Source organism: Armigeres subalbatus, chromosome 2, assembly GCF_024139115.2.
Source record: "Armigeres subalbatus isolate Guangzhou_Male chromosome 2, GZ_Asu_2, whole genome shotgun sequence".
In the NCBI taxonomy this organism is placed as follows: Eukaryota; Metazoa; Arthropoda; class Insecta; order Diptera; family Culicidae; genus Armigeres; species Armigeres subalbatus.
The window spans coordinates 403483012-403495446 of record NC_085140.1 but is presented as its reverse complement, the minus strand read 5'-3'; the positions used below and the strand labels follow the sequence as shown (position 1 = coordinate 403495446).

The following is a 12435-nucleotide window of genomic DNA, read 5'->3' as shown; positions in this document are numbered from 1 at the left end:
GCAATGACATTTGTGCAACAGTCAGTTGCATCTCGTGGCAGTCGACATGTTCGCGACTTCGGAGGGATGAGATACGGCACCCTGCCCCGAATCAGCACCCACTTGCTCTTGCTGCGACAAAGCAAACAAAGGGAGGCACAATCCTCCCAGAAAAATCGTCCCCGTTTATGCAAAAAAGTCATTTATCCATTTTATATAATAATAATAACAAGCACTTTCCTCGGGAAAGCCAATACCCACCAGCCAACCGCACGATTATCGACAGGAAAAATGCGCGCTAGGAGGTCGCAACCCTCGCTCTCGGCACCGATTCAGATCCTTGTATAAAAGCACCCAGCTCGGGCCAATGGATTCTTAGTTCCGATTGTTCATTAGCCCGGGCTCGAATACGGTGTGGTAGTTGTTCCGACTAACGAGTGAGATTATCGCCGATTATCGGGAAGAAGCTGAATTGCAACGCACTGTTTGGAGGAAATTAGCGCTAAAGGTGGGAATCGGCGGCTAGAATGCACGTGTGCTTGGAATGTTTTGTATTGTTAAGTGAGAGTCTGGTTCATTCAAGTGAGCTATTTCCTATGGATGCGAGAACTATAGAGAATGCAGATAGATAGATCGGAGTGCCTGGTAGAACATTCCGCAGATAATCGGTGGAAGAGGCATGTTAATTAATTGAATGTTTGGCACAGGGCGGTATAATGGGACTAGATTGGAGCTCATGAAACCATAAAGTGATTTGAATTCATGTGATAGGGGTGAATTGACATTAGTCGGCCACTCCACCAACTCGCTTTCGGATGGATGTCTCATTTTTCAATACACCAGAACCCCACAAAATGAATCATCTCGGAAGTACTGATTGGGATGATTTTAGTGCATTTTTCTTTAAAAAACCGTGGATGTTGCGTTACAGTAAATGTGATACCTTCTGTGGTTTGAACAGTTTTGAAAACTAAGCTTTAACCTTTTTTGGGTACTACACTCAAACCTCCATGGACAGTACTGCAATTTCTCATTTTCGATGAGAGATGTCACGCGATGTTTGCAAAAATGCTTTTTTAGTATCTATAGAAACGCGAAGAATGAATGGCATGCTACAAAAATCTCAAAAAAATATTTGTTCCGTGACAGGGCATAAAAGTGTGCAATATCTGCTTTATTTTTGTGTTTAATACCACTTTCAACTCGGTGCCAAAAAAATATTGGTGTTCTTTGGATTATTAAGATTTCCATTGCCACACATTCTACATATTCACGTGTAAACTCTTGCTCCATATGGGTACGTTAAGTATTTTTTCTGCAACCTCGAGGACTCGCACCGTTGTAAACAGTTCAACAGTAGCGAAAAAGCCCGCTCGTTATACTCAACGGAGGTGAGGCTGCATGAGTGGTACAGGGCTAAGCGAGTCCCCGAAGGTTGATATTGCATCAGGTTTAAACATAATTAAACATTGATTATAAACTATGCACATAGGGGAACTGTTCCATTTTCCATCTCATTGAACATATATTCATCTCATCGCAAAACAAAGAAATACAGCACCAATCTCGTCGCTTCTTTTTGCTAACATGCGTGCTCACTGCTGAAAAAAATCACCAAAATATGATACAAATCAAATTACTTTTCATTGCTGAGTATTTGATGGGATGAAAATGGGAGCTATGAGATGAAGTGCCTAGCAGTTCCTCTATTTATGTTCTTTCAGGCTGCCAGCCTACAGTCGGATTTAAAAGAAACTGAAAAAATGCTTCGACAAAGCATGTGAACGATAATCATGGGCTACAACTGTTTGCACATATTCTTATCTTCAGACTCACTTGTTCGTAAATCCGGCAAATGAAAACTTAAACAATAAATATGTAATGCCTCTGAAGAACTTCTTAAAGCGAGGCAATTGATTATTATTAAGATGTTGCCCAAATAAGTTGTTCAAGCTTTTACTGAATGTCTTCATAAGTACAAAAAGACTAGTAATCTGTTTTCCCGTTTCCAAACAACTTGGCATCTTGTACCTAGACAGATATGCCCTTCTTGACCTTACTGTTGAGGTCGGAGAACGAATATCTCACGGTGTCTTTGGCCAAAGGACCTCATTTAGAAAAAGAAAATCAGTATTTATAAGACACCAACAATACACAAAAGTAAGGGCTTTCCTTTTTCATGTAAATTCATTTCCAAAATTTTCTATTGTGGGGTCATTTTTACATACATTTGTAGAGGCGTCAAAATAGCAATCATTTGCGAATTACGTAGCATTTGCACTAAAATATAGAAAAATGTAAAAATTGTTGTAGATCCCCCGATAGAACATTCTGATATACCCATGCCATGAAGGAAAAGAGTTCATATTTCCATGTAGTGGATATTTCAGAACTACTGATATTTGTAAACTAATAATATAATATTTCCCCACAGATGACACTGTGATCTGAACAGATATTCTTTAATAATGTTAGACGAAAAAAATAAATAGTGCAAACTTTTTCCCCACTACTACTGTACGCTTCCAAAAATATTTGAAACATTAGCAAAAACTTCCAAGAATTTCGCACAGAATCTTTTTTCATTAAAACTGAAAAATTCCCCCTGGAACTCGTTGTTTTTTAATTCAATCCTTTTTTTATCATATTAAACAGACTTGTTGGACATATGGCTCCCGCTTCTGCTTCATAGGCAGAAGGTCGTGGGTTCAATCCACCTAGCAGTGATGGTGCCTTTCTGGTGTATTATACAATAAGAAAACACATAAGAGTAACAATGAAAGCACATAAAAGAGGTCCAAATTGCACTTTAGTGACAGTGAGAAAGATTCAGCTATTTTAATCAGTTCACATTTATTTGCATTCCTTTGAATGTATTGCAGCAGTTTACAAAAAAAAATGTTTTTTCGATTTTGATTTTTTTTCCCACGGGAAAGGGGTGGTTTCCTAAGGGTGGAAAAATGGAGAAAAAAACACTGTTTTGCCTTTCTCGTACAACAAAGTTGTACCGAAAGGCTATCATTTCACTCCAAAATCGAACTTTTTATAGAAGTCTCGGAGACCCATGATGTTATATACCAATCGACTCAGCTCGTCGAGCTGAACAAATGTCTGTCTGTGTGTGTGTGTGTGTGGATGTGTGTGTGTGGATGTGTGTGTGCACACGACAGGCCTGGTAGCGGGTCACTTTTTAGTGACTTGGTCACTTTTTTCGGCCTAGTCACTAAAAAGTCTCTTTTTTCGACCTCAAGTCACTAAAGTCACTTTTTCTCGCAAAAAGTCACTATTTTCAACTATTTTGAAACTATTGACCAAGATTTATAAAGCTTTATGTATCCATCGGATGATGCTTTGTTCATGGAAGAAATGAAATTACGGATCTTGGAAAAATGAAAGCTCTAAGCCATTTAACTCGCTGCTCTTATTGGCATTCCACCAGTAGCTAGTTGAAGGTGCTTTACGTCACAATTTGATAAATTGGTTTACAGTCATTCAAGCAGGCGACCTTTCGATTTCAAGATTGTAAGACTCAATCTTTATACAGTAGGGGAAGGTGGGGAGACTTGAACCCTTGGGATACATGCTTTTCCCCTGTTTGACCAAGAACTAAAGTAGTAGTGGTATACCGTATGTTTATAATAGATCCTCTAGACAAATGATTGTTATGTGGCGATTTTTTTTTATTGACAGGACAACCTCATTTACTCTGTTATTTACTGTGTTTTGTTCCTCCTCAAGATGTTTTTAGTGGCCACGCAAAATTTGAATAACTTCTCCCAATAATGATCAAATGCTATCATTTATGTCAGAGCACAAATCCATAAATATGCTGAATGATCTTCATTGATAAAAATGCCAACATTAAATCCCCAATTTCAGGATTTTTGGATTTTGTCAAGCCTCAATTTGAGGAGACTTGATCCGTCATTAGTCATCTATATAAAAATTTGTCTAAAAAATTCAAGAAAATATAATTTGTTTTCTTTTTTGTAACTGGACAGATGTAATGAATGTAATGTAATGGTTTGCTCTAAATAAATATTTATTGATTAGATATCATAGAAAGGAATTCAAGTCTCCCCAATTTTGAAGATTGCATGCGCTATTCCATAGCAAAAATCGTTCATGAATACGCAGCAAGTCGGAAAATCTGCGTATTTTGTAGGAATAATATTTAAAAATTCAGAGAACATGGTCGTCATTACAAGCAGGAGGACGAGCGTTCACTCCCAGGCTCGTTGTACATGAATCTTCATAATTTTTGTTTCGTTATCTTCCAAAACGATCCGCACTGTTGTTCCTGTCGCACTAGAATGCCAAAAACTTACGTGGTACCAGTGACCAATCGTAGAATTCTCTGCTTTTTTCTAAAGTAGGTGTTTAGCTAACCCAATTATTTCGCCGAGAAATCATTCTCGGGAAAGAAAAACAGGTACTATGTGCGATCTGATAACCATATTTCGGTCACTTCCAGCGGCGTGAAAATGTGATTTGCTTGCAAGACTACTCATAGTTTTGAGTAGTCCTGCTTTTGACTGATATTGAGTAAAATTTTCGTGGAGTTAAAAGAGAGGGCAATCAAATTTTACTTAGTCCCTGAGTAGATAAAAGTTAGCGTGTACGATTTTCGTTTCTCTTCTGAGTTTGTTATAAGAGATGTTCTAGGAGAGGTTCTAAGAGTGGTGAGTGAAAGATGTTTTCCTCCACAAATTACGGAAAAATTATTCTCCTTCGACCCAAAAACGCCCGATTTCGTCTCATCGAACTTAAACTGAAATTGGAAGTCACTATTTGGTCACTTTTTCTGCAACTGAAAGTCACTATTTGGTCCCTTTTTTCGTCAGCTTTGGTCACTAAAGTCACTATTTTGAGTGGCTTCGATCGCTACCAGCCCTGACACGAAAACCGAAAAACATTAGCCACTTTTTCATATACTAATTCTTAACCGATTTTCTCGCAACAAGTTGCATTTGACGGGGGACAAACCCTAGTTGATCACTATTGAATTTGATAACGATCGACCATTGTGCTTAAAAGTTATTAAGAAAATGGAATCGAACTTTGCAAGCGCCATAAAAGGTTGGTGTCTTGGCTAAATGCGAGAAAGGCAGTGTCACCACTCGGTGAATTAAGTTGGGTTTTTTGCCTTTCTCGTACAACTAAGTTGTACCGAAAGGCTATCATTTCACTCCAAATTCGAACTTTTGATAGAAGTCCCGGAGACCCATAGTGTTATATACCATTCGACTCAGCTCGAAAAGCTGAATAAATGTCTGTCTGTCCGTGTGTGCGTGTGTGTGTGTGTGTGTGTGTGTGTGTGTGTGTGTGTGTGTGTGTGTGTGTGTGTGTGTGCACAAAATGCCATAAAAAACATTAGCCAAATTTTCACATAGAAACTCTTAACCGATTTTCTTGCAACAAGTTGCATCCGACAGAGATTAAAACGCTGTTGATCACTATTGAATTTCATAATAATTGCGAATTGCAAAAAATAGATAATATTAAAATAGTGATGAAACATAATCACATTGAACAATATTGTGTTATGAAAAATGCCTTGCATCTATGAATATTTTTAATGTTTATCCATGGCTTGCTCCCAATACGAGTTTCATCGTACTATAAAGATGCTCGTGTTGTGCGCATTTAGGCGTAAGTATGCTCTTCGTTCAGTTTCATAGTACTATGAAATTGTACGAAAGTCAAAATTCGAACATAGGAAATTCGAGAAACTTTTGGCAGCGCCATCTGTCGTCTACTAGTGTAAATTTTCTATCATAATATTAGACGGTGTAGCTGTTTTGCCTTTCTTGTACATCATCGAGGTGTAAGCGTAAAGACTACATTTATTACCTTTTTGCGCGAGAAAGGCACTATCACCACTAGGTGGATTAATCTGGGTTTTTTAAATTCCGGAACGCAAAGGCCAATTTTCAATAGTGATAAATTTGGAAAGATTCCGCGTCGAATGCAAGCAAATCGGATTAGGCTAAGTACAAAAAAAAATCTGTATAACATTTTTTTGTACACACACACGCCTTCTATCAAAAGTTCGGTTTTGTAGTGATCCTATAGCCTTTACCTATACCTACCACTTCTGCCTCATACGCAGGAGTTCGTAAGTTCAATGCTAGACCAGTGTCTTACTCGGATACCTAGTTGGCTACAGCGTCGATACACCTATGGCTGGCCTATTGTAGAGCTTCATAGTCGTCAGTCTTGGGCGAAGTTCCTTCATTTTCTCCGGACGTTCAGGGTCCCCATATCCGATTCAACCGCGTGTAGCCAGCTTCTTGCTTGCGGTTTCAGTCTGTTAAATAAAATACGCGACAGAATTTTGTATGCCAAGTTCAAAAGGGTCTTTGGCATATGAGGCCATCCAACAAATCAGTTTTTATCCTCCCATATTTTCTGGATCATGTGGTGGATCGATTGATGCAGCTGCTCAGTTCCGTGTTTGAGCAGTTCAACCGGGATCTCGTCCTTTCCAGTTGGTTTACTGTCGTCGACTATGTCCATCCTGATCCTTAATATACCTTAATTTTTACCGAACAACAAATCTTCTGAGTGCTCCTTCCTCATGGCTGCCATCAAAGTCTTATCCGTCAGTAAATTCCCCTCTCGGTCGTTGCACATGGCAGAAACTGCACTCACGCAATCTTATGCCGCGCGCCACTGACAGTTGCGTTAAACCTCCGCATATCGTTTCTATTCATGTTCTCTTGCGCTTGAACTATCACACTCTCTTCGAGCTGCTTTTTTTCTGCGGTAAATTCGGTTCTCTTCTGCCTTTGCTACACTGTACCGCTCTCTATTGCAACTGATACGAATCAATAGCATTTGACTCCTAGCAGTATTTTTCTCGTCCGTCACAAGCTGGCACTCCGCACCAAACCAACCATTTCAATTGCGTCGCTGCGCAGGGTCCAACACTTCCTGCGCTGTTGTAGTCACATCTTCAGGGATATGTTCCCACAATCTGTTGACTTCGTCAGAACCATTGGCATCCCCTATCCGCTCGTCCAGTTTCAGCTGGTACTGTTCAGCAACCCCTTCAACTGATGAGCGTTGAATATTGAAACGGATCGTTCTGTTTTTTCGTGAATTCGTGACACTGGATAGTCGCGCCCGAATCTTTGCAACTACAAGGTAGCGATCTGTGAGCAAGAGTCGCCACTCGGATGTTGCCAGGTATGTTTGCGAATATTCTCACTGAGAAATAGGTACTGCTGATTGCCATCCATGTAGCAGTCATAAGCCGCAGACCATTACGGTTGATAGTGGAATGAAGGCTTTCCGTACCAATATGACAGGGCGAAAGGAGCTATCGCTTCCGATCTGTGCGTTTGCATTCCCGATGACAATCTTCACATCGTGTTTTGGGCACTCTCCGTAGGCCTTTTCAAGGCTCTCATAGGACGCATCCTTCACGCCATCAGGCGGATCGTTCGATGGGACATAGATGCTGGTCAGGTTGTAGTAGTTGCAGAATTTGCCTTTCATTCACGCTTCATCTGCTTCTGGATCACCATGGGTCCAACCACACGTTCTGCTCTGTCACCAACGTTATAGTAGATGTGGTATTTGAATGAAGTTCTATCTAATTCTAACAAAAAAAATGCTAGAATTCGAATTGAGCGAAAACATCGAAAATAAATAAAATAAAAAATAACGGACCGAGCCTATCCTTTTATAGTAAGTTGTCAGACCATAGCCAACCTGGTTAGGACTCTATCTAAGCCTCATTGAATCAACAACAGGAGGCTCCGGTTTAGGATCGGGGATGCCACCATTGATAGCCACCTATTCTACGGCCTGGAGCTGACCTGTATCGCCCACCGTAATAACCTCGTCAAAAACTATGTTGCAGACTTTGAATTCCAACGTTCGAACCGCCTCAGGATTGCTACTTGTAAGGGTGTAATATACTGCATATTGGGTAGTACATACCCATTATGTATTAATGACAGATATGGACCTCTCACAGAATTTTAAAAACAAGGCAGGTTCAATACGTATTATAGATAGTAGAATCTATACCGCCGGAAATAAGTATAAAGACAAGCATGTTTTTCATACATTTTCATCATGTTTGAGAATCGAAATCTCGACTCGTAGCGATTCGATTTGGCTAAAATTTTACTAGGCACCTGTTTTCCACTAGAACTTTCGATCTTTGAGTGAATTGTATACATCTCTAATAATTTTGACCTCCGAATCTGGAAATAATTATAAAGACACCACTTTTTATATGGGGCTCCATACAACAGGTCTTATAATTATTTCCAGCAGAAACGCGTATAAGTAGAATATATGCATAAATGTAACTTTCATTCAATAAAAATTCAAGTCATTTTTGGCCTGCTGGCAAAAAATCAGCCCACTCGAATCGCTAAGAATCGAGATATTGACCTCCCAACATGGCCATTTTGTATGGAAACCGAGCTTGTCTTTATACTTTTTTCCACCAGTAGTGTATAGATAGCGAAAACTTTTTTTTTATTCGAGAAGATTCGAAACAAAAATTTCTTCTAAAAGTTTTGTCTTTGGGCTTATGACTACATCGAGACTACATGAGTGATTACATCGAAAAGCGGAAAAGCGGTTTATGCCGTGTGGCAGTGACATTCAAATTTCACTTAAGTGACTGTTAACTAACACTCATGGCTCATTACAGGTCATTTTCCGAGTCGATATCATTTGAAGCTGATATGGAAACTACAAAATGATCTGTGTCGCTTCTGTGACATAGAAAAAGAAGATTCGGAGCATCTGTTATGCCGTTCTTCGGAAATTTTTCGAACAAGACAAATGTTCTTCACCAAGGGGCTTTTACATGGTGGCAAATTCCAGAAAAATTGGTTACTTAATATGTGTACGACCCCTAATATCATGAGTCCAACACGACGATATTTTTATGCCCAGGAAAATCGAAACAATTTCTAACCCGTAAATTTCCTAGATCGGACCGGGAATCGAACCTAGCCACTCTCAGCATGCTCATGCTTTGTAGCCGCACATCTTACCGCACAGATATGAAGGGCCCAATTACGCTCCCACAAGACGTACACAATATAATACGTATGCGTCTTAACTCTCCGATTACTCCCCGTGCACAACCCTGTGCACAAAAAACGCACTGGGACCAACTGTGCCCCAACAATCATCCACCTGAGCGAATGAAGAATTGGAGCTCTTAGGGTGTTCAATATGTTCCGATACACAAACAAGCGACACGCACGGTCTGCATGGGTACTCGTACCAAATTTTTAAAACTACTGTCTTGAACTGCTCCAAATTGATGATCTTGTAACCGTACATTGTTCACAAATCAATGCGCGATTATTGTTGCAGCGACTCTATCGCTGGATTCCTGCATGTAAAATTTCATTGAAATTATTATGCTAATGCGATAGACAACTTCTTTTTCAATACTTATTTCTTCATGCTCTATGTTTCTAATGATTTAAAAATAATGAAAATTTGGAAAAAAATTCTTCATCTTCAGATAAAATGAAGTGAAATTACAGCGCGACCCGCGGGCAACCTTTTTTTACTTTGATTATTTCGTATACCAACATCCGGTTCATTACCATTAGCTGATAGATATATTTAAAAGCTTTCATATTAACTTGTATGGTCAAAGCTCATTTTTACTGTGTGAGAAGCAAATTAAGAAAAAAATGTCTAAAATGTTGAGCATCACTGGCCTGACTCATAAATCCACTGGTACAGTACAGGATATCTGAATGAAAATTATCATTACAACTCAATATTAGTTATTTATTATTGAACTGCAATGGAAAAATTGAGCAAAATCCCTTCATTTTCACTTCAATTTATCAATTTGCAATTCTGTCACCTCACCCGTAAAATTTTCGGGATTTCAATCCGTTTAAGACAAACCAAACCAACATGCGGTAGAAAGTTACAAATACCTTGTTGTTTTGAATAGCTGATCATTGTGAAATTTAGCTGATTTTATATTTTTTGCATCTGCACGTTGAATTGGTTCGGAATTCTTGTTTATATCGGAGAAAACATCAAAAAAGCTTAAGGTGTACATAGAAAAACATGCAATTAACGACTGCGAAAATATTATTATCTAACAAGTAAAAAAGCTGGCCAGTTTATAATTGAATCATTTGTTCGAGAAACTGCATACATCCATTATTCACAATTCCGAGAAAACAACAAAAAACGGTTTTTGAAAAAATTGGCACCGAATTTTGTGATTTCTTCGATACAGATAAATAGTTTTTGGCAAAACTCAACATCCTGGGGCACATCCTGGGGCGGTTTGAAAACTGCAAGCAGTACTTCATTGTTCTTTAAAGTGCAAACGACACAAACGAAAAATTCTTCATACATTTCCGAAAAAATATTTTTATCGTATTTGCCGGAATACATATTTTTGGACGAGGATTCAGAATAGGGGAACGGTTCGCCACTTCATCTCATAGCTCCTATTTCCATCCCATCAAAAACAAAGAAATGGAAAGGAATTTGGTTTGTTTATTATTTTTGTGATTTTTTCAGCAGTGAGCATGTTGACAAAAAGAAGCGACGAATTTGGTGCCGTATTTCTTTATTTAGCGATGAGATGGATATATGTACAGTGAGATTGAGATCGGAACAGTTCCCCTATATGAAAATCTCATTTTGGCCAAAAATGTTACATATGCAGTTTCTCAAACAAACGGTTCAATTGGAATGTAGCTCTTATGAAGAATAATAAGAAGAATACTCAACTTACGTTTCATTAGACTTTCGAATATGTTCTTTTTCGTTGAAAAATTGGGGTTAATGCATGCTTCGAATGAATTATTATCATTATAGTCGACATCAATGAGTGATTCAGCTCAAGGGTGGTTCGTCTGACTGTTTCCGATTGAAGTTATGCGTAAAGCTACAGAGCAGCTTCCTATCCGTTAAACATATTAATAAATGGCACACATGTTTCCACTAGCCCATTTTTCGAAACATGCAATTTCACTTCCATGTTCACGACAGGATTCCTTGTCACGACACTTGTTATCAATTATCGAATATCCATACACACACGAGCAACGATACCACATAGTCCACCCAGACTACGGAATGGACACGAGCCATTATGCTGACGGCACACAATCGTTTCCTGGTTTCTTCCTTGTTTCGTAAGATTGACACCCTTGTTGGATCCCGGGGAAGCCTTTCATTTTTCTTGATTCCGGGTCAGGACCTTGAATTTCATTTGTGGGAAAATGCGTGTTAATGCACGTGATGGATGGCTATCGACCGATTAATTAACGAGTGTCTTCTCTGTTTGCATGTTCCCGATTTCAGTCGCGCTTCCGATCCAGACCTAAGGAGACAACGACAACGTCTATGAAGATGAATTCCACCGCAGCCTCCATCCTGCTGGCCCTGGCTGTGGCAATCCTCTGCCTGGCGCATGTGATAGATTGTGGCGTTGTGGATAGGGTAGGTATTTCAACAATAATGGCTTTCTCCGATTTGATTGAAATTAAGAATATGCGCCACACCAATGACATTTGAAGATTCGAAACGAAAATATTAAAATTGCCAATCTAGATATCATTTTTGTATTGTCGTTTTGTTTAGTAAATATGCAAGAACTTTTTATTCGATATTTAATAACATATTTTGAAACGAATTCAGATCGCATACCCTCATCCAACAATCATTCATAAATTCTTTTATGTTTCTTCTTTCAATTGCACAACGACAGGAGCCACGTGCCTACAAGCAGTACAGCAACGAACCTCCCCCAGCAAAGCGACCGTTCTGCAATGCATTCACCGGATGTGGCAAGAAACGATCCAGCGTAGTTCCCGTCACGCCAGTAAGCATGATTAGACACGCGCTCACGTCCGAACAGAACCGGCTCAAGGTTACGGAAGGATTCGACCCCAACGAGGACTCGTTGGCCAACCTGATCGATCTGAACACGGAACCCGCCGTCGAGGACCTCATGAGGCAAATCATGTCCGAAGCAAAACTGTGGGAAGCCATCCAGGAAGCCAACCGAGAGATCTTTCTGCAGAAACAGAACCACAAGTCGGGCGGAGATGAGGTCCCGATCTCGTTCAGCACGCAGTAAACAATCGTTTCCCGATATTAGATTTATTATTCCGTTTGGGTAGTCACATGCGTGACAATTAATATTACATTCCTTTGATTGGAACTAGCTTGAAATACGACGATGGGAAACGGTTGCTGTCCTAAAAAATCATCCTTGCTCCAATGAAAATCCTGTTGCCAAAGATTACCGCTACCTACTATTTATAATAATGTGTCTATTTTTCGCTTTAGAATCGTGGAACATTTTTAACATTAAGATTTCTCTGTAAATAGTGCTCTGATGAAAAACGAAGTTTCATAAATTTCCAATTGTCATTCACTTGAGATTGTTGCAATAAAATTTGAATATTAACAGTGTAAAAGGGATTT

General features: G+C 39.3%; 1 protein-coding gene across 1 annotated transcript; it reads left to right on the top strand.

The window, feature by feature from the left end:
• Positions 1 to 366: 366 nt before the first annotated feature.
• On the top strand, positions 367 to 12428 carry LOC134217570 (cardioactive peptide). The gene is made up of 3 exons (XM_062696354.1): positions 367 to 487; positions 11308 to 11445; positions 11714 to 12428. Exons 2-3 carry the CDS (start codon positions 11350 to 11352, stop codon positions 12083 to 12085), a joined length of 468 nt encoding a protein of 155 aa, XP_062552338.1. The 5' UTR covers positions 367 to 487; positions 11308 to 11349; the 3' UTR covers positions 12086 to 12428.
• Positions 12429 to 12435: the final 7 nt, after the last annotated feature.